Source organism: Prionailurus bengalensis, chromosome E4 (assembly GCF_016509475.1).
Source record: "Prionailurus bengalensis isolate Pbe53 chromosome E4, Fcat_Pben_1.1_paternal_pri, whole genome shotgun sequence".
NCBI lineage: Eukaryota > Metazoa > Chordata > Mammalia > Carnivora > Felidae > Prionailurus > Prionailurus bengalensis.
This window is the reverse complement of record NC_057360.1, coordinates 36018848-36042760: the sequence shown is the minus strand read 5'-3', so window position 1 is coordinate 36042760 and position 23913 is coordinate 36018848. Positions and strand designations below refer to the sequence as shown.

The window sequence follows — 23913 nt, the reverse complement described above, 5'->3', positions numbered from 1 at the left end:
TTATTTCTCATGAGATTTTAAGCCTGAAATTTTTGTATCTTTTGGTTATTGCCCTTTCTTGATACCCAGGGTCGTTTCAAATAACAAGTTTTCAGTAAGCTCCTATTTAGCTGAACTAAATTGAAAAGTGAGTGTCTGACTTAACTTTGGACTTGGAAGAAGTCAGTTGGGCTTCTTTATCAGGTTCTGACTTTGCTGTCTTGGAGTGGGTTATGATAATTAATGAATAAGCTGTGGGACCTGCTGGAACCATTAGCTCCACAATATGTAGTCCACTAATTTGATTCCATTACTTTGGATCTTTTATCCTTTCTGATGCATTTAATAGTTGCTTGGAGTGGGACTTCTGATCCAGTTATCTTTTTCCTTAGGCTACCAGCTGTCTTCCTCAGTCTATTCTCATGCAAATAAGAGTCCTTTGACCTTTCCCCCTTAAGGTTAAAGTGGGTGAAAAAACCTAGTGGGTGAAAAGGCAAAAATAGGGAAAAGATGACAGATGGGATGAGAGAGAAAATTTGGATAATTTATCTTTTTTATTGTTCCTAGTGGGAACTAAAATCTTTCCTTGGATTAAATTTACAATCTCTTCTAGAGGTAGAAAATGTTTTATAGCTTTTTAAAAAATGTGACTCTCTAGACCATCCTGACAGAGATTCCAATTTGTTCTTAATAGAGAAGAGTTATAACAGTGACACAATACTTTAAGGTTAAATATCTTAGTTATGTATTCTTTAGAGTACGCCATATGAATAAATTCAAAGAATAATAGAAGATTTAGCAATATCAGATATATAATGAGCTAATTTGGCGATGTTTCTCTTTGTAAAAACTGCTCACAAAACCTGACAAAGGTAATTTTGCATGACCTATATGGGAGAATAATAAATTCTTAAGCACAAGGTCAAGTTTTTCATGTGAAAATTTCTTTAGAAGTGTCTTTTCTTTCAGAAAAAAATTCTGTGGATGAAATTTGTTAATGTTATGTGTTTTGGTAATCAAGAGTGGTCGACATAGTAGATTATTCTCTGAAGGAATACAATGTTTTATTGAAAATTTATTTGAAATGCACACTTTGATTTATTGTTGAATTTTCCCCACCCCGTAAAAAAAGAAGTGGATATAGATGACTATATTTATGCTGAGTGCCTCCCACACTGCTACCAATTTTCTTAAATATGCAATTTAATATCTAATTAAAATTTTTCCCCACTGGCCCCTGGAGATCTACCTGACTCTCATGGGGTCAGTGTTTCCTCAGAAGTTATGTCTTTCTATTGTTCAGAAATGCAAATCCATAGAGATAACTGGCCTTGCAATGCCAATATGCATAAAATTGAATTGATAACTTAACAAAAAAGTTTTTTCACTTCAGATATTCTTAATGTCATAATGAATCATTCAGATTTATATATTTTCATTGGTCTCCTTGGACTCATGAATTTATTTAAATGAATTTTTAAAAATTTTGGCTCTTTTGGTTTAAATTTTTTTTTCTTGGTTAAATCTTAATTCTGGTCTGTAGAAAAATGGAAGTTTAATAGTTAAAGGTGCTTTTGATTTTTAAGTTAACTGTCATTTTGATGGTTTTAATATTCAACTACATGTAACTTAATCATTAAATTAATCGTTTAAAAATTACACAGTATACTCTTGATTTGTTTACATTTTTTCCATAAGTATGTGTTATTTATATAATTTTAAAAAGCAAGTTTAATAAAAATGAAATGTGAAAACTTTCATAGTCAAGGAAAACTTTTTAATTCCATGCAATGACCTCAATCTTTTCAAAATTAAAATTGTGGGATTTTAGTACCTATTGATAATGTTTGGATTCTGTACTTTTTATCTAATTGATGTGCAATAAAGGTTAAGGATCTAATCATGCATGCCATATTATGATAGAAAAAGAATAAGATCAACTCAGAAGACATCTTCCCAAAGATATTATAGCAGTAATGGTGTGATTATACCCTACAAAAAACAATATAAATCTGTGTTTGGGATAGTTCAAGGTCAGAGATACATATATTATTATACAATATGCATATTTACACATGTGCTTATACATAAATTGAAGCAAAAAAAATGCACAAAACTAGTATTAGTACACTCTGATATTTTCTACTCTATTCCTTTTTCTCCCCACTGCTAGTCGCAACTCAAGTAATTTATTTCATGAACACTAATGAACTTTAGTTTGTAAAACACTGACCTAAACCATAACATAGTTCAACTCTTGTTCTATAAAACCTACTTATCTGTAACATTTATCAAAAGTCATTTCAGATTTCACCTTGTGGCACACAAGAACATTTCCCCCAATAAATTCCAGTATTAAATCTCATCCCTTGAACACAGCAGAAGTATTCGTGGTAGAGTGTGTATATGCATGTGTAAATGGAGAGTACGTCCTAGAGGTGGCAGACAGAGAACAGAGGTGATAGACCATTTTAACAATGGCAAGTGGAAAAAGTCAAGTTCTTCCAGTGTTCTCAGAGAGCTGAAACCCCAGTTTGATCTGTTATAATGTATATTCATATGTCAGCTCTATCCGTATTTATATTTGAGGTATAACTACATGTCTGCACTGTGACTAGTAATCCATATAATAATAGTAATAAATGACTGATTTTTATTAGTGCTCACTATGTGCAGGAATGTTTTAAGCATTGTGTCTATATTAACTCATGTACTTCTCAGAGCCCCATGCAGTTTTAATAAATGCTGTACAGAGAAGTTAAATATTAGCTTAATTAAGATCACACAGCTAATTTAGCAGATGACCAAACACTAAATTTTCTAACTACGTATGTGTAAAAAATGCATCAACCATTATCTATATGGTCTATATATAAATACCTAATGGATTTTTCATCATACTTTTGTTTTTCTTGGCCCATAATTGTCAGCCTTCCCCCTCAACCTTGAGGAAAATACTTTGGTTCCCTTTCCTGGGTATTTTTATGTAAGTGCAATGTAATTAATTTTTAGGTAATATACTATGTGTTTATTAAACTTAATCATACATAAATATATATAATAGATTGGTGAACTCATTTATTTTTTTAAGTAGAAAAATAATTATGATTGGGGTGCCTGGGTGGCTCAATCTGTTAAGTCCGCCTTCGGCTCAGGTCATGATCTTGCAGTTCATGAGTTTGAGCCCTGCATCCGGCTCTCTACTGTCAGCACAGAGCCCACTTCAGCTCCTCTGTCCACCTCTCTCTCTCTGCCCCTCCTCTGCTCTCTCTCTCAAAAATAAATAAACTTAAAAAAACAATAATTACGATTATCTTTTTTCCTCAGTGACATAGAATATTTTGGGTTTTTTCTAATTTCCGTGATCTACATAGAATATTTTTTAAGTATATGACTGAAATACCATACTTTTACATTAGCTTTGGCCTGAAGAAAAATTTACACATTTTTTTGCAGGGCAAAGCAAAGCTAGCTTTTAACTGAAAACTGCTTCTCTTACTAATAGTATTTTTTCTTACTTTTATTGCTTTTTGCTCAAAAGAATCCTTGAAATTTCTATTTTAAGCTACTAGATGTACACATTCACAACTTCTATTACAGAATAATAATAGCCAACGTTAATTGATAACTTAGACACCATTAGAAGTGCTTTAATGTGTATTCATTTATGCCTATGACAGTCCTTTGAGGTAAATACTTTCATTCCATTTTTTTCAGCTGAGCAAGATTTGAGGCATAGAGATGTTATTTGTTCAAGGTCAAATAGTCTGCTGTTTAAAGAGCCAGCATTCATATCTAGGTACATGTATCCAGGATCTGTGCCCTTACCTGTGATGCTGTTCCTTCTCTGGACTTTAGAAATTTCTGTTCTAAATAATGATGTGAAAAAGTTTTAGTCTAAGTAGGAATATAAATAAAAATTAAGCCAAAAAATATCTTTGTATTTCATTTTTTATTGTAACTTTTTCTCCTGGAAAGTCTATGTTAAAATTTCTTGATTTTTTTTTTTTCCCCCTGTTGGGAGAAACCTATAACATTGTACAGAATTTAGGTGTGTATTCAGATAATACAAATCTCACATTAGTATGATTCCTGGTATCTGTGCATTGATACCAGTTTATTTTTTCCTTTTCCTGCTTTCCCTGATACTGCCCATATATGTTGGCTTCAGCACTTTAGCGTTATGCATGCATCAAAGTACAGGTGATTTACTTGTTTTCTCATATCTTAGGAGTTGGAGAGATATTATATGAATATGTTGTAGTGAAGTATAGGTTTTGTTGAGAATTCTAGATTTGTCATACCCTTTCCAGATTACCTTCTGTGGAAGAGAGATAAAACTATCATATATTATAAGATACGTAAGCATATTATTTTTCCTTTTTAATATGTTTTTATTTTTTCCAACTTTTTTTTTTTTTTTTTTTTTTTTTATTTTTGGGACAGAGAGAGACAGAGCATGAACGGGGGAGGGGCAGAGAGCGAGGGAGACACAGAATTGGAAACAGGCTCCAGGCTCCGAGCCATCAGCCCAGAGCCTGACGCGGGGCTCGAACTCACGGACCGCAAGATCGTGACCTGGCTGAAGTCGGACGCCCAACCGACTGCGCCACCCAGGCGCCCCTAATATGTTTTTAAAAGGACTATCAAATCTGAAAATTTCAGTTCATTGATATACATAGTAAAAGTAAAATATAAACACTAAGTGTTAAATGAAGAATAGATCTTTGCTGAAGGTCAATTTTAAATGAAAAAAATATGTATATTTTAGGGGCGCCTGGGTGGCTCGGTTGGTTAAGGGTCCGACTCTTGGTTTTGACTCAGTTCATGATCTCACAGTTCACGAGATCGAGACCTGCACTGGGCTCTGTGCTGGCAGTGTGGAGTCTGCTTGGGATTCTCTCTCTCCCTCTCTCTGCCCCTCCCCCGCTCATGCTCACTCTCCCTCTCTTTCAAAATAAATAACATTTAAAATATATCTATATATTTTAAAGTTTTAAGTTCCGACAGTTTGCCTACAGAATGTTCAGCAAATTTACCCAAAGTCTTGTTTTTTAAAATGTGTAGACACGAGGGGCGCCTGAGTAGCTCAGTCGGTTGAGCATCCGACTTCGGCTCAGGTCATGATCTCAGGTTCCAGCCCAGCGTCGGGCTCTGTGTTGACAATTCAGAGCCTGGAGCCTGCTTCGGATTCTGTCTCCCTCTCTCTGCCCCTCCCCTGCTCACGCTGTGTGTGTGTGTCTCTCTCTCTCTCAAAAATAAATAAGCATTAAAAAAAATGTAAACATGAACAATTTTTTCTAATGACCCAAGTTTTCAAGGAAGGCAGTGAGGTCAAAGTAATAAGTCTTGAGGTTTATCAGAGATATATACCGTATTTTAGGTATAAACTTGTGTGTAGGTGTGTGTGTATTAAATGTTACTAGTCATGAGATTTTATTGCACTGTCAAATTTCAGTCACTTTGTACCACATACAATGAATTTAATTTTAGTTTCTCTCTTTTTATAGGGAAATATGAGAGCCACACACGTGTTCACACAGGTGAGAAGCCCTTTGAGTGTGATATTTGTCACCAGCGCTATTCGACAAAGTCTAATCTAACTGTTCACAGAAAGAAGCACAGTAATGAAACAGAATTTCATAAGAAGGAGCACAAGTGCCCTTATTGTAATAAACTTCATGCAAGCAAGAAGACTTTAGCCAAGCATGTTAAGAGGCAAGTATTATCTTGCTTCCATAATATACTTTATTGTGCCTTCTAATTTAAATATGGAGTAAGCTAAAAACATTTATGGAGTGCTTGTCTCCAATTCTTTTGTTGCTTAGTATTTTGCAAACATTTTTTATTGCAAATATATTTGATTACAGATATATTAAGAGCAGCAAATGTTAGTTTATATTTTTTATTGATGCTATTGAGATGAAGTTTTTTAATGTTGAAACAAGAACTATAGAAGTTTAAGATAGCATTTTGGTCATCCTGTTTTTTATTTTGGGTTTTGGCAAGTATATTTTCAAAATCTATGTTTTTAGACCTAGGAAACTTATTCCTCATGCTCAACTTTGTCTTTAGTGTATAAAAATTTGTGAGAGAAAGCATGTTTAGTCAGTGTTCCATATTTAACTTTAAGAAAGGAAATTTACTGAAATTTGGACTAAAAAAAATCAAGTGAATTACCTTGAAGATTATCTGTGAATAGCTAGGTTTCTGAATGTATTTAAAATATGATTACATTGTCTTTGACTATTTCTGCATAAATTTAGGCATATACATTCATTTATTAAATGTTAATGATACCTATATTCTTAAGGTATTTACATGTGTCTGTCTCTTAATGAAAGAAATCAGTGCCTGATTCTTACAGTCACTGTTGACAGATCATATGGAATACTGACTTAACTAATGTAATCTTTTCCTAACGGTCTTTTTTTTTTCCTTATAGATTTCATCCTGAAAATGCACAAGAATTTATCTCCATTAAGAAGACTAAGAGTGAAAGTTGGAAATGTGATGTAAGACCTTTTAATTTATAGTAAAAAACCAAAATAAATATAATGTTACCTTTGGGGAAAGTAATTAGATGTTAAAAAAGTATAAACTTAGCTTATCTCACTTTTAGAATCTTACACAAAGTTATCTTAATATTTATAAATTAAACCCCATAAGGGTTAGTGTTTAGATGGTGGACCTGATGGAAATCTTAGTTTTTATTTCTTATTTAAAAAAAAATTTTTTTTTCTTATTTATTTTGAGAGAGTGACAGAGGGAGAGAGAGCAGGGGAGGGGCAGAGAGAGCAGGGGAAAGAGAATCCCAAGCAGGCTCTGCACTATCAGCATGGAGCCCTGTGCAGGGCTCCAACTCATGAACTGTGAGATCATGACCTGAGCCAAAACCAAGAGTCAAACGGCTCAACCGACTGAGCCACCCAGCAGCCCCAGTTTTTTAGTGTAACTACCATACCGTGTACTTATGTTGTGTATATAAACTGACATTATTATACTAACAGGAGTGTAAAGTGTTTAGAATTTTCCCTCCATTTCTAGTTATCTGTCTCAAAACTCAGGGGCCTTTAACAACTGTCTTATTATATCCCACCATTTTGTGGGTCAGTCATCTAAATTTGGAGAACAGCTTTGCTAGGTAATTCGGTTCCACATGTTGTCATCTGAAGTCACTCAGTTGTTTTCAGCTGACACAGATGGTCTGGTGTGTTTTGGGGCCACTCATGGCTGGAACTTGATGTTGGCTGACAGCGAGGAGCTTAGCAAGGACAGTTGGCTGGGGACCTTGGTTCTTTTCCCCTTTGGTCTTTTCATGAGGCTACTTGATCTTTTTTCTAGCATGGCAGCTAAACTCTAAGAAGCCTAGGTAAAAATGATAGGAGTTTTTAAGGCCTAGGCCTCAGAAGTCACTGAGCATCACTTTTAACACATTCTGTTGGTCAAACAAGTCCCTACAGTCAGGTCAGATTTAAGGGGAAGGGAATTCATTTCTGTTTTTCCAGTAGTAGCAAAGAATTTTTAGATACCTGTTGCACCACATTCACTAACATCTTTTTCATTATTTAGGTAAATATTGTTTAAAGGAGTCACAAGCTGTCATTTGTCTTCCTTATTTTCAGGCTTCAATGTATTTATACAGCAAAATTTTCACTGTCTCTCTGATTTCAGCTTGTAGGAATTGAAGTTAGTTATTAATTATTTGGGTCTACATAAGTTGGTTTCTTTTCCTTAATAAACTTCATTATACTCAGCTGTAAAATGGTGATAATAATTATATCTACCTCGTAGGATTATTGTGAGAATTAAGTAAAATAAACCATGAATTATTTAGCATGTGCCTGGTATATAGTACATGCTATATTATTATTGTTGTTGTTACTGTTGTCATTGTTAACAGCCCCCGCCTTTTTTAATAAAAGAAAATTGAGACTTTATTTTTCAGAGCGGTTTAAGTTTTACAATATAATTGAGAGGAAAGTATATTGATTTCCCATAGCCCACTGCCCCCACAAATGCCTGTTCTCCCCCATTAACAGCATTCCCCTGAAGTGGTATATCTGTTACAGTGATGAACCTTCATTGACCTCCCCCTTTTTAAATCTTGTGTCTGCCAGATTTCTCTAAAAAGCTGTATCTCTTCCTTTTGACTACTTTAAGAGATAAATTCTAAAATTATTTTTCTGCAGTTTCTTGCTCCTATTCCTAATTAAGTATATGGCAACAATAATAAAACCTATTTATGATATATAAGTGATTTAAAAATATAAATTTAATGGATTTTAGAAATCTTGGCTAGAATTAAGGTATTAAGGTTACTGTGTAATCCTAGAAATTAGCCTATTAGAAATGTAAGGAGTGGAAATTCATCAACCTTTAGTATGAATTTAAAATAATTCCTTACTATAATTCCTCCAAGGCTTTTTTCTGCATGATTAAAATTTGATTCTATTTTGGGCAACTTTTCTGTTGGGAGAAATTTTCCTTTAACTGCTTGAATTCATGAGTTTATTTCTCATCATGAGCTTTGTATTTTATTTTTAATTCAGGTTTCCTTATGTTTTGCATACATTTCTCTTAGATTTGTAAGAAATCTTTTACTCGAAGACCACACTTGGAGGAACATATGATTCTGCATTCTCAAGATAAACCTTTTAAGTGTACCTATTGCGAAGAACATTTCAAATCACGATTTGCACGGTTAAAGCATCAAGAGAAGTTCCATCTGGGTAAGCAAATTACTTTTTCTAAAAGCAGTCATAGTAATTATTGATTATCACATCATGCTAGAGGAGCCTGCTGCTGTTGAACCACTTAGGGGAAGGAAGTCAGATAAATTGGGAGGAATACTGGATTTGCTGCTGTTCCTAGAGATGAGTAAATATGTTTATGTTTTGTTTTGGTGGCAGATGTGTCTGTAGTCATAAACAGCATTTATTCATAGTTAATTGGTGGATAGATCTGTGAGTGCTTGAATAAGGCATTTTTGTTGGAAAAAACTCTTTTTTTAAGGGAATAAAATTAACTTAGTATATGTGGAATTTAGCATTGTATTTGACAAATCCTCTGTCTAATGCTTACGGCCAAGGTGGAAACCTGTGTGCCAGATGGTAGTACGGTTAGGTACATTTATGACAGTCAATACTGCTAGGGAATTGTCGTCATCCATAGTAGAGGCCGTTTGCTGCGCAGCATTGGTAGTGTAGTGGTGAGTATGGCTGCCTTCCAAATTATAGGCGTGTGTAGCTAATACACCAGAAAATGAAGATTAAAAAAAAATCTTTGTGCTATACAAAAGGTCAAAATAAATGAAGTTAAAAGTAATTGAGAGTAAATACAAAGTCATAAACATGGGAATAATCTGACCTTTGGTCATTGGGGATTACAGAACTATAAAATGGTATAGAATCCAAACTCCTTTATTTATAGATGGGCTTAAAAGCAGAAGCTTTTTAGGCACAATCTGAACAGTAATGTCATATGACTGACAAAAACTACTGTAGTTTTAAACTGAATTAATAAAAATCTATTGGTCAGAAACAGGGAGGTAATTATCTCACTGATTTTAAATTCATCTGGAATACTGAATTCATTTCTGGATACTGCATTCAAGATAGATATTGACAAGTACATTCTCAAGAGGTGGGTAATTATGGTGACATAAGGTCTTAAAATTATGTCATGTGAAACACTTTTGAAGGACCTTGAAATTTTGTTTGGGAAAGGTAGAGCACCTATCTTCGAAAACTTTTGAGACTTTATTGTTCAATAAGGAACACTTAAATCTTTATAATTGTATATAAGACTAGTGTATGCTGGAAGATTATTTTTTAGCTTAGTCCTTTTTTGAATTGTCCTTAGTAAGTTGGTCTATCATAGGATTTCATCTTGGCATTTCTAAGATACCATCATATGAAGCAAGTTTTATAATTATCAGAAATATAGTTGGAGACACGTTCATGATTGCATGTTGCATGTGAGAAGTTTCTTTATACATTAGTTCCAGGAAAAAGAGTTTCTCTTGGGGAATTGGTGGGCTTCTTCCTTTTTGAGGTGAAAATCATAGGCAATCCCTTTTTGTCCCATGTTACAGAAACATCATAGCAAAATATAATAATTTTTATAGTGAACATATTTGTTTCCACTTCCTTTTTCTGTTCCTGATTTTCTATTTCAGCTTTTGTTAAGTATATCATTTAGTAAATAAATAGGCATTCTAAGAACATTGAGTGGAAATCCTAAGGTATAGATTTAGTTTCAATTTAGAAATCTTTTAAAGTATTGGAACTTATACATTGAAGTAAGTTGTCTTGCACAATAGTTATTTTCCTATCAGTAAAAGTATACAAGCAGATTCTTGAACTGATAACAGAGTTGTTAAAGAAAACATTCTTGAAAAGATGGTTGAATTAGAACCATGTGTGCATATGTTTTATATATGTACATGTATATATTGCATATGTAAATATATATGACATGTATGTTTTGTATACACACACACACAAATTCTTTTGCATCCCATCTCTGTTTCTGTTTACTTGAATCACTGTATGTTAGGTTAGTGGTTCAGGTCTGAGGTGTGGCCCAAGAATTTGTATTTCTAACAAGTTCCTAGGTGATGCTGATGCTGATGGTCCAGATACCACACACATGAGTATTGCTGCTTTAGGCTATTCTGGGTCATATTCACACCGCCTACATTAGGATTATATATTCTGTAAATCAGAGGGAGTGATATCTAAGAAATACAATCTGAACAGTTAGGGCAGAAGAATTTTTTTAATGTTTATTTATTTATTTTCGAGAGAAGATGCAAGCAGGAGAGGGACAGAGAGACAGGGAGGTAGAGAATCCCAAGCAGGCTCTGCCCTGCCAGCACAGAGCACGGCATGGAGCTCAGTCTCGCGAACTGCCAGATCATGACCTGAGCCGAAATAAAGAGTCAGAAGCTTAACCGAGTGAGCCACCCAGGTGCCCCAGGGTAGAAGAATTTTTAATGTATCTCCATGTGTAAGTGTAAAAGTTACAGTGGGCTTTAAAGTCAAATCTTCTAATTTTATCCTATGTAGAGAGTTGGAATGAAAATCTGCTTTACTAACTTCCCAGCATAGCTTCATAAATAGAAGTTCAAGTAAGTTTAACTGTATGCAAAACTGGATATCTAATAGAGAGGAAAGAATGTAGGTATTTCATTTGAAAAACTCTGATAAGTAACTGAGCATGAAAGAGAAAGCTGCTTTCTTTCTTCCCCCAACTGGAGCCTTCAGTAGCACATAAAGTTATTTCACTCTCTGCCTAACTTACTCTTGCTGTAATCTGCTCATCTTAGCACTTTATTTACTTCATTTCTTTATCTTTGTGTTTATGCTGAATCTTTTTTTCCCACCTTCTTGGAGCCTTTTTTGGTGAAGAGGGATGTAAGAGGAGGCGGAGATTTTCCATAGCACTGCTTTGCTTAACCCAGTGCTAAATATGAATTAAGAATCAATAAATACTTGTTGAATGAGTTAATAAATGAATGAAAGACTCAGATCTCATGGAAGATGAAACAAAAATATGTTGAAGATACTTAATACGTTTTGAGGTCATCTCTCAAAAACGTGTTGAAATTCCCCCCAAAACTACTGTGGCTACTGAACTGTTTTGCTTATAGATGTTTCTGAATTCCAGTGTCCAAATGCCATTTTCTTTCCATTGTTCTGCCATGATTAATTTCTCATTAGAGTTCACAATAGAGTCCACAGTATTTTCAGTCTAGGCAACGTCGTTAAAAATGTGTGGTTTTGAGGAACAACAATATATTTCCAGATTATGAACTCTTTGAAGTCCTTTGTTTATTCTACCAGAGTTTCTCAGTACCCCTTCTCCCCAGAAATCTGGTGTATAACATTTTTTACTTTAGTCTGATTTCAAACTAGGAATTGGCCATTTCAATTTATTAACCCATTACATTATTCAACATTTATTATATTAGATGCCACACCCTAAACTCAGCTCTAACCATATAGAGGTGATTGTAACTTGCCTTCTAGGAATGAACGGTCCAGAAGAGAAGAGAAAACTATAAATAAATAACTTTATTGTGTTATTTATGTACTTACAATGGTAGGTATACATAATTGTGTATGTACTTACAGTGGTAGGTATACATTGACAACCTGCCCATTAAATTTAACTTAGTATCGATTCTTTAAATGTACACTTTCTTTCCTTTGTAGGTCCTTTTCCATGTGATATATGCGGTCGCCAGTTTAATGACACTGGAAATTTGAAACGCCATATAGAATGTACCCATGGTGGAAAGAGAAAATGGACTTGCTTTATCTGTGGAAAATCAGTACGAGAAAGGTGAGGAATTATCTACACACCCAGAAAAATCCTGGTACTGTTATATACAAATAATTAACAAATATAGTTTAGAAGGATTAGGGTAATGCCAGATGTGAGATACTTGAATTATGCTTTAATTTGAAATTTAAGGATATGCGAAGAAATTATATAAAATGTTATAGAAGATGATATGAAATCAGGATTTTCAGGTTTAGATAGTGAATTTAACACAGGTAACATTTCTTTCTGGAACTCTAATAAAACTACATTAAAAGTTATTGATTGACTGATTTAAAAGATAGTAAGCTACAGAGACAGGGAGAACAGAAAGATGACAAGAACAACACAGATTTGGAAACTGGAAAGCAGATGAATCAGTGGTAACTGACTTAGCAGGTCTAAGAAACACAAATCCCAAGGTGGTGATGGAGAAATTGAGAACATAGTTTACATCAGAGAATCCACAGAAGGAATAGGAGTAGGCCGTATCAGATGCCTCTGGAACTAGAGTGAAGGGGAGGCAGAACAAGGAGCACTGGAGTAAAAACTTCTTTAGAAGTTCTATTCTTTGGATTTTCTTCTTCTTTTTTTTTTTTTTTAATTTTTTTTTAATGTTTATTTATTTTTGAGACAGAGAGAGACAGAGCATGAACAGGGGAGGGTCAGAGAGAGGGAGACACAGAATCTGAAACAGGCTCCAGGCTCTGAACTGTCAGGACAGAGCCCGACGCGGGGCTCGAACTCACGGACCGCGAGATCATGACCTGAGCCGAAGTCGGCCGCTTAACCGACTGAGCCACCCAGGCGCCCCTCTTTGGATTTTCTTCTGACACCCACACAGGTCATTGCTGGTGGGCACCGACCCCTCTCCCAATTGAGCAGATATCTGGACTGGACTATACCATGTTGTCATATGATGAGTGCTTTCTGAATTCTGGAAGCAGTGAGCCCCAGGTCTTATCCCTTCTGACCTCTTGAGTTTTAGATTTTATTCCCCCAGCAGTAGTTAGAAAACCATTCTCTGAAAATCTGAACAACGAAAGTGCAAATATATTCCCTAACAGATAGTACACCTAGATCACCTACTCTGAAGTCATCAGGGCCCCCTCATGCTCTTTGACCATCCCATCCACTTTTTAGTCTATCACACTTAATCATGGATAGATAGAAGAATTAAAAAACAGAGAAAGAAAACCTTTAATGTGAAAGCTAGATTCCAACACAATCAGGAAGGGGAAAAAAACTTGAAGGAAACAGACTATCCAGAAAGATGAAAACTTCCAAAAAAAAGAAGATAAACAACTGTTATGGATATTCCATTGAAGATAAAGTTAAAGATAAAGAATCCATTACACAAGAACAGGATGCTATATAAAAGAGTCACATAACAAATCACATTCAAAGTATGATAGACAAAGTAAACAGCCTAATGGAAGGATTCAAGAATGAAGTTGAGGGAATCTCCCAAAAGGTAGAGCAAAAAGATACAGAAATGTAAAATAAGGATTAGAGCATTAGGGAACCAGTCAAGAGGTCTAGAAAGAAAGAACGAATAGCGAAAATAGCAAGGGAAAAAAAATCATCACTGAATAATTCAAAATAATTTCCCAGAACTGAAGCACATGAGTTGCCAGACTGAAATTACTCATCAAATGCTTAGGACATTAGATGAAAATAAACCTACTCCAAGATATATTGCTGTGATATTTCAGAACACTGGGGACAAAGAGAAGCTTCTATATGCTTCTAATTTTCAGGGAAAAAAAGTTACATATGCTGAATTACGAATTAGAAGTACTTGGACATCTCTCTGAACAGCAACACTGGAAATAAGATGATGCAGTTGTACTTTCAAAATTCTGAAAGAAAAGTATTTCCAGCTTAGAATTCAGTTCTTAGTTAAACTAACAATCAGACCTAAGGATCATAAAGACATTTTTCATGATACCTAAAAGGTAGTCTTTGATGTACTCTTTCTCATGAAGCAACTAAAAGGCATGCTTCACCAGAATGAGAAGGTAAACTGGTGAAGAGGAAGATGAGGGCTACGGGAAATAGGAATTCTAATACTGGGCGGAGGCAACAGGAATTCATAGGAGGATGGTGAATGAGGTTTCCAAGTTGTCAGTTGTGCAACATGTGTGTGCAATGGGTAGTTAGCCCACACTAGTAGTAGTAGTGACCCATGACACGTTGGGGCTTGTCATTGCTGAGATCCCTGCTAGCATGTTTCCTCTTTTAAGAACTGGGAGTCAGAATGCTAGAGCAGGTCCGACCCAAAATATTTTTCTTTTAATTTAATGTGGTAAGAACTTTTAATATGAGATCTACCCTCTTAATAAGTGTTTAAGTGCATGATACAGTATTGTTAACTGTAGGCACGATGTTGTGCAGCAGACCTCCAGAATTTACTCATCTTGCATAACTGAAACTTCATACCTATTGAGTAGCAACTCCCCATTTCCTTCTCCCTGATTCTGATTCAAATTCTTATCTATGCTCTGCCACTGTATGGCACGTGTATGCCAGTGAAGTTCCTATGATTATATTTACGCCTTGCTGCTTGATTTGACTGAGGATATTTGTTTGATTTCACAGAAATGTTTTTTGACCTGTCCATGGGAATTAGAGATAGTTCATAGTAAGTTTGGAAGCAAAGTGTATACAATAGCCTATTTACTTTGTATGTATTTCTGTCAGACTTCTCGTACTTGATCCACTTTAGATTGTCAGATGCTCTGATTGTGGTGAACCTTATGTTTTCTGGTATTTATTCATGACTTTCCTCACTGACATGCTGGAAAGGGCTTTTGCTAGTGCTCAAGCAAGCTACATCCAGACTTTGATACAGAGACCCTATTCATTTTATCTTGTGGGCCCTTTAACTAATAGTGGTAATGTTACTAGATTTGTACTTGCTACTCAGTTTTTCAAAAATATACAGTATATTGTTTAGTGATATATACTACTAGGTAGTAAAACAAAGAAGAGGGGGAATGGTTGACATACGTGGTTATCCCTGAGAGAACAGAGTAACGTGGAGGCATTCTAAGGTATAGCAATATTCTATGTCTTACTCTGCATGTAAATGTAATAATACTGTTCTTTAAACACTATTCATATTTTATATCCTTCAGCATATAAAAGTTCCATAATTTAAAAACATTAGAAATGCCACTTTCTTAAAATAACAAACTGATATCATGGTAAAATAGGAAAATCAGTATGCTATATTTATATGAAAACTTATATTTATAGACTGGTAAATTATACTTTATTTTATGCCTTATAAATTATTTTTATCTTAAAGGTCTTCCTATAAAAACAAAAAGCAGACAAACCAAAAACTAAAACAACCTTCCATCTTTTTGCTTTCAATTACTTAATACATAGGGGTGCGAGGATAGTTTTAGGAATGTTTTCCCCAAAGCTGGGTACACCTGCAAGCGCCGGGGCCAAGTGTTGCTGGGCCTTGTAGAAGAGCACCATCTACTGGCATAGATGAGGCATTAACAAATGAGCCAGGTCAAGTTATCCTTGCAAAATAAGCTACATTAGGCTTTGTTTTTATGACTAAACTAGTTTTGTCTGCTCAGGGAATTTTCAAGGCTGGTCTCTGTTTTTTATTTTAACAAACCCAAATCGTGTCAGTAGGGCTGGAGGCTTTAGAAATGGCAATAATTGTATTCTTTATATTATTTCCCTTCTTCACATTGGCATCTGGAAGTCACAAACACCTGTAAAGATTTCCTTGGCTTAAAACATTCTTTTAATAGATACTGAGCACAATTTGAAAGGAATAGTACTGATAAACTGGATTCCTTTTATATTATTAAATTCTCTCCACTAAAATTCACATCAGTTTTACTTAATTTAGTAGTGACAGTTGAGCATTTTCCATTCTACTTCTTGAAAGTTGCTTAAGCTATATAGTTAAATCTTTGAGCAAACCAATGGCAAAGGAAGGCAAAGTTAATTTTTTTTTAAAGAAGAGAGACAAAACAAGCATGATTATGTGTTCGTGAGACTAATTCAATAAAAAGCAAAAATATTGTTGGAGAAAGGGAGAATTGCCATAATATCTTTAGCTTGAACACCTTTCTAGTAAGCTTTCTAGAAATCTATGTTTAATATAAATATTGGTATTAAAAAAACTTAAGATAAATGTGTATTTTTAAAATACAGGACTACTTTGAAAGAACATTTGAGGATCCATAGTGGAGAAAAACCTCATCTTTGTAGTATTTGTGGACAAAGTTTTCGTCATGGAAGTTCATACAGGTAAGTCAAGCCATTTTTTCTCTGTATTAAGTAAGATAAATTATGTCTCTTTTAATTCTCTATTTTCTTATCATTGCATTAGTTCATTGGTGAATTAAAACATTTTCTAGTACTCGTGGTAAACAAAATTATGCAAAAAAACTGTACTTACAAACTTTTCCCTCTACATTACAGCTTTTAATATTGTTTTCATTCTGTAGTGCAAAATATTAAATAATTTCTTCATCACCAAGTTTGCTAGATGCTTTACTGTCTGAGTTGCTGTCATTTAAATGTTTATTTCATTACTTAATCTTTGAATTAAATTCATTAAAGCTCTGATGTTCTAATCTCAATGCATTTTGTCACTCTTGGCTATCAAAGAAATGGTGTGAAATATGGCAAAATTGAAAACTGTAGGATTATCAGTTTTGGAAAGTCTTTTGTGTATTATTTGTAACCTGTGTAATTGTTTTTATAGCTGAATTCCTGACCACATTTGCAGTTTGTGAAAAGTTGGCTTTTTCCTGAATAAATAATAGGTGACTACCTACTGTGAGATATATGTACATTTTAAATTTTTATTAATGCTCCTAAGATTTTTAATCATAAGGCTTTAATTTTTATACTTCCATTTATTATTTACCTCTTTTTCATTTTAAACAGAATGTGCCCCCTTTAGATGTAGTTCAGTCAATTTCGCTGGTTATAGTTATGGAATAAACACCTGTTTTGGCAACTTGAGAGCTTGTTTGGAGGTTCTAGCAGGGGAGCACAGCTACTTGTATACCCTTGACCGGAGAACGGTCCTCCTCTATCGGGGAAGGTCGTCCTCTTCAACCAATTGTGCAGCTTCGGGAGAGACGCACATGGAGCGGTGAGGGAGGAAGGGGACACCCGCCTAGCCAGGCAGATCAGCCAAATCAACCCTGGTGATCAATGGGGTGACAGATGTCACAGCCAGATCGCCCTCACATTGTGTTTCGGCAACTTGAATGGGAAAGCTATTCATTTCACTAGGGTATATATAGATGGAGGATTATGGGGATATGAATAATTCAAGTTAAATGAATTTGAATAGTTTAAACCTTTATAATCTGTCTTTGGGTGACTATAAAACAAACCGGACTTTGGTTAGTGTGAAGAAAAGTAGCAAATGTAACTGTCAGCAAGTTGATTACTTATAAAATTTACTTAATTCTCATACATCAATTTAGAAGTGGTATCCATCGTCCAGGATAGGATTCTTAATTATTTGCTGTATCATATGTTTAAGTCACTTACCTTATTTGTCTAATTCCTTCTGACTCATTCCTACTTTTGCTATCTCTGAAACTCCGCCAGCAGACAGATAACAACCCTAGACATTTAGTACATTCTAAAAAGTCAGGAAGGAATGCCATCCAGACATAGTGTATATGCACACGTTGAAGTGCTTTTGTGAAAGAGGTGAGTAGCAACCCTGGAGTAAGGTAGTGAAAAGAGTGGGAAAGATGGAACGTCATAGATGTAGAGCACATGATGTATGAGGGTGGCTGAGTAAACAGCCCAATTTCCCTTACTTAATCAAGATTTTCCCTTTGGTGGCATCAGTTTTTATGCTCTTCAATTTTTTTCTTTATAGACTTCATTTACGAGTACATCATGATGATAAACGATATGAGTGTGACGAATGTGGGAAAACATTTATTCGTCATGACCACCTTACAAAGCACAAAAAAATACATTCGGGTAAGGTGTATTTTGTAATGATGGTTACAAAATCCTTTAAAAAAGCACCTGAATAGGACATACTACATCACGTTTATGTTGGCTATAATATATGCTGGTCACCCCATCAATAATGCTGGTTCTGAAAACTTTCTTTTAAAACATCTGAAAGGGACATAATTTTATGACATGTTTTTGTTCACTGCAATTTTAATAATCCGGTTGCCTGTATGCCTACAGACTATATTTTGAAATTTGTTTTAATCAAGTTCTCAAAATTTGCACTATGCATATTATGTGGATATGTGCAATAATTGGTATTGGCATTTCTATAAAGAGAGATGCCAAGATAACATTTTTCATTTTTATTGGATTTGAAAGAAGTTAGCAAAACAGATATTTGAAGAGAAATGATTATAATTAGGTGTTAACATTAATGTTATAGTGAATTTTTGAAACCCTGTCTTTGGAAAAGAGTATCTTAATAGTCCTGATCAATTTCAGATCTTTATACTATATTTATAATTTTTATATTCTGGGGCTTTCTTTCATATTTTCTTCTCTGATTGATGTTCAGAAAGAGCTAAGAGAGCCAACTCTGTGAGTACAATAATTGGAAAGAGCCATCTCTATAAGCACAGTAGAAGAGGTGCTTATTATTATTTTAAACAATCTAAATATGAAGTATGCAACACATGTAATTATTTTCTTAAATGATCCCAATGAGGGGTGCCTGGGTGGCTCGGTCTGTTAAACGTCTGACTTCGGCTCAGGTCATGATCTACTGCTCGTGAGTTCGAGCCCCGCATCGGGCTCTGTGCTGACAGCTCAGAGCCTGGAGCCTGTTTCAGATTCTGTGTCTCCCTCTGTCTCTGATCCTCCCCCGTTCATGCTCTGTCTCTCTCTGTCTCAAAAATAAACGTTAAAAGAAAAAAAAAATCCCAATGAGGTTACAAGTTGCAGTTGTTATCAACTGTTATCAACTTTTAAGAGATGCTAATGGTCTGATGACTTTTTCACTGGAATTATGCATTTTCATTTTTAGGAGGAAGATTCTAACTCCTAATTCTAGAGATCACATGCCTTAATTGCATACTGGATTAAGTTAAGAGTGATTTTTAAAGCGCAAGCCTTTATAACTGAATATTAGAGATGAGAAATGGGACTCATCTAGAATTTTCCTTCATATTTGCATTTTAGCTTATTGCAAATGTGTGAAATCCCCACAGATGAAAAATATTTTTTTAAAAAAGTACAAAAATCTGAAAATGTTCAGGTCCTTTTTATAAACAGTAAAACAGCCTTATCTTGATTCAGTGTGTTTTCATTTGAAGTGTTTGACATCTAGACTTACATATTCCTAAAAAATTCCTGAGTTTTGAAGTCATTTCATTTATCTTGCTCTGTTACATTGAGAGGTAAGATTTGAAGTCTTCAGCAAAAAGGCTATTCATTCCTTCTCCAGGTTGGGAAAAGGGTTCACATCCGTGAAAAAAAGCATAGATTCATTGAAGAAAGGTACTTTAGTAAGGAATATAAAGCAGATAGCCCAGAATAAAGGGTGGCTTTACTTTTCTGGTTGATTTCCTATCATATTATCCTGTTGTTTGATCATCTATTTCTGGGGGGAACACTGAAGTGCATATTGTAATCAAACTATTTGGGTCTTTAAGGTGAGAAGGCTCATCAGTGTGAAGAATGTGGAAAATGTTTTGGTCGTAGGGATCATCTCACTGTTCATTACAAAAGTGTACACCTGGGAGAGAAAGTGTGGCAAAAGTAAGTGAAAAAGCAATTTCTCATAATTACTGCATTGGATAAGTGTAGTTTGGGTGAGAGTTATAACTGGTCTCATAGTTTATTTTGTTTGATTGAGGGTAGGTTAACTAGCTCTTTTTTTCTAGCTTCTGTAGCTTCTCTGTTGACCCAAAGAAATTGAAGGAAATATTGTTGTTTACTTGTTTTCAGTTGACTCAAGGCTAGGAGGTAGTAGATATTGAAGTTAATAACTAATACAGTCTTGGCATTCTTTGGGCATTTCATTTATCTTTGGTTGCTGTGGCTCTTAGCAAAAAAATATAAATGTGCTGCCTATATACTATACTTAAAAAGAGTTACTGCTGGAAATGTTTCTAGTCAGAATTTAGATTTCTAATCACGCTAAGCAGTTAAAATGGTATTTTCTTTGGGGGGGGTGCCTGGGTGGCTCAGTCAGTTGAACTTCCGACTCTAGGTTTTGGCTCAGGTCATGATTTCACGGTTCGTGGGATTGAGCCCCGTGTTGGACTCTGTGCTGGCTGTGTGAAGTCTGCTTGGGATTCTCTCTCTCCTTCTCTCTACCTGTCCCCCTTCTCTCAAAATAAAGAAATTTTAAAAATAAATAAATTAAATTAAATGGTATTTTATTTGAAGGAGGCATGTGCTGTCCTGAACACCAACTTTTAAAAACAAATTTCAATAGGGGCACCTGGGTGGCGCAGTCGGTTAAGCATCCGACTTCAGCCAGGTCACGATCTCGCGGTCCGTGAGTTCGAGCCCCGCGTCAGGCTCTGGGCTGATGGCTCGGAGCCTGGAGCCTGTTTCCGATTCTGTGTCTCCCTCTCTCTCTGCCCCTCCCCCATTCATGCTCTGTCTCTCTCCCAAAAAAAATAAATGTTGAAAAAAAAAATTAAAAAAAAAATTTCAATATACTTAACATACAGTATTATAGTAGTTTCAGATGTATTCAGCAATTCTGTACATTGCTCAATGCTCATCACGATAACTGTACTCTTAAATCCCTTCATCTATTTTACCTACCCCCTGCCCACTTCTCTCAGGTAACTTAGTCTATTTCCTAAAAGTCTTTTTTCGCTTGTCTCCTTTTTTCTTTAGAACACCAGCTTTTTAAGCAATTTAGATATTCAGGGTTAACTGAGATTAGTTGTTGAGTGTATTATGTTCAGAGAATCCATGCTCTTGGACTAGGTGTTTGACACAAATGCTAAATAATGCACATGGTCTAAGGTGCCAAGAAACTGTAGTTGTAGTTTAATAGTACTGATCATGATCAACAAAATATATATAGTACCTTTAAATGTAGTAAGTAACAGAACACTTTGAAGAAAAGTAGGAAGTGTTGATTTCTGTCCATTTTCTTACATTTTCATATACTTGTTTATTGTTTCACTGATTTTGTTCAGTGATTCACTCACTGAATCAATGTATTCATGGTAGTCATTGAATTCTTGTATTCATTAGATAATAGGAATGCTGCCAAGGGCTGGGATAGAAAGATATACATGATTCTGTATAGAAAAGAAAATAAGAATTTCAACATATTGTTTGAATAGGTAGAAAATAGACTGAACTGCATACTCACTTGCTCCAGAAATTCTGTTAACTTTTTCTCAACCCCTTTATACCCTTAAAAATTATTCAGTATCTCAGGAGCTCTTGTTATAGAAATAATAATATAAAAAATTATTATTGTTTAAGTAAACTCTACAAATCATATTAGAAATTCAGTTGATAAAAATGAAGACCTTGTTCATTAATTCACTTGAAAATAGTAATATACCCATCACATGCTCACATAAAAAGCAATTTTGTGAAAAATAGTAACTTTACAAAACAAATTAAAAATATTAAAGGAGGGGCATGTTTGGCATTTTTGTGTATCTCTCTAATGCTTTAATAGAAGATAGCTGGAGTATTGTATCTGCTGCCATGTGTTTTTTTTGTTTGAAGTAAATGAAAAAAATCTAGCCTCACTCTATACGTCGTTGGTAAAAGGAGGAGTACTGTGATAGCAGTAATCTTAGATAATTGTGGATATTAGTCTTTGCTACTATACCCAAACTAAGCAAGTGGTAGTTTCTTAAAGGTAGTTGCAAGGTGAAATCTGAAACAAAATTAATGAAGTTTTTGTACTCTGTTACACTCAGCCTATTGGTCTTGTACTTGAATGATTTTTTTGTACCTATGCACAAATTGTAATACAATGCATTTGTCCTTTGGAAAACATGGGTTCACTAAATTATGGCAATTTTCTAAATGTAAGCACATTTCACAGTACAGGATCAACAAATCACATGTGTTAATATTGCCTCCAGTCTCTCAGAAAGGAGTATTGGGAAGCTGTCAAGATCACAAGGGCAGGTGCAAGTTTTCCAAAATTTTTATACTAGCTTGAAAGCTCAGACTTTATCATTGCTGACAAATATTGTCATTTTTTCCCTTGATGTGACAGGTTTCCTTCCTTTAATTTTCATGAAAATATCTGGCAAAAACTCAAGTCTGTAACTGTGGTTTGTCTTTCATTCTTTCAAGTAAAATGGTATTTCATGAAGAAAGTGGCTACTTCAGCTCACAACTCAGATTCACAAGTGCTTTGCTTTGAGACAACCATTATGCTTTGGTATGCCGTAGAAGTGCTTCTTGTGTCCTTCCCATTTCATCACAAAAAACATTCAAAAGGCCACACTCGGAAAGGTTGAAAGTTAGTAAAATTATAATTTAGCCCCTTTCCCACTTTTTTTTTTTTCCTGTGATCGCATGGTGGTAAAGAGCACAATGACTGTTAGTACATTTTGGTACCACTCCCTTGTTTGGAACTGAGGTACCAGCACTTTTATCCACCATTTCTTTTGTATGTGTCATTAGTGTAAATGTCTACATAATGAGAAAGGAACATAAATGTTAAGGTATTATTTTGAAAATAACTTTGATCTTATAAACCCTATGAAAGAGTTTTGGGATTCCCTCCCTGCCACAAGAGCCTGCGGACCTGTCTGCTGGCCTAGATAATTATGGAACCAGAACCTGTAGGCTCCACTTTCTACGAGGGCTGGCTAATGGTGGATCTAGAATACGGAGCCTTACATATCATTTTATAGAACCAATACTTATTCCTATGTGATAAAAAGCCATTGAAAATTTTAAATGAGGGGCACCTGGGTGGCTCAGTCGATTGAGTGTTCGACGTCAACTCAGGTCATGATCTCATGGTTCATGGGTTCGAGCCCTACCTCGGGCTCTGTGCTGACAGCTCAGAGCCTGGAGCCTGCTTTGGAGTCTGTGTCTCCCTCTCTCTCTCTGACCCTCCACTGCTCGTGCTCTTTTTCTCCCTCTCTCTCTCAAAAATAAATACACATTAAAAAAAAAAACTTTTTTAAATAAAGGAAAATTTTAAACAAGAAGGTGACACAGTTGGATTTCTTTTGGGGTAGATTACTCTTATTGATGGGTGGAGGCTGGATTTGTGGTGGATAAATTAAGACAAGTAAATCAGCCAGTTAGAAGGCTGTTAGAATTTAGGAAAAAGATGGTGAGGGCCTAAACTAGGGAATAGAATTAGTAATAAACAGTAGCAGATACTTATTTGAAAAATACTTAGTTTTTTTAATTGAAAGAATGGTAGCAGTCATGGATAATTCCTGTTTTCAAAGAATTCCTGTTTTCAAGTGGGTGGTTGATAAACCAGCCATTGAGATAGAGAATACAGAAGTTGGACTAAATTTATGGAAGGAGACAATGAATTGTTTGGTGTGTATTGAGTTTGAGATGCCTAATAGAAACTCAAACATAAAATGTGACAGGTAAATAGAAATCTAAATCTCAGAAGTGAAGTCTGAGCGTTTATCAAGATTT

General features: G+C 35.0%; 1 protein-coding gene across 1 annotated transcript in view; it reads left to right on the top strand.

Moving 5' to 3' along the window:
• The window catches only part of ZBTB41 (zinc finger and BTB domain containing 41), a 49728-nt gene that overhangs the window by 5290 nt on the left and 20525 nt on the right, over window positions 1-23913 (top strand). The window contains exons 3-9 of the mRNA XM_043569067.1: window positions 5490-5697; window positions 6425-6494; window positions 8564-8711; window positions 12201-12330; window positions 16498-16593; window positions 18197-18303; window positions 19956-20061. Of these exons, the coding sequence (XP_043425002.1) occupies window positions 5490-5697; window positions 6425-6494; window positions 8564-8711; window positions 12201-12330; window positions 16498-16593; window positions 18197-18303; window positions 19956-20061 (865 nt within the window). The remainder of the gene's footprint in view (window positions 1-5489; window positions 5698-6424; window positions 6495-8563; window positions 8712-12200; window positions 12331-16497; window positions 16594-18196; window positions 18304-19955; window positions 20062-23913) is intronic.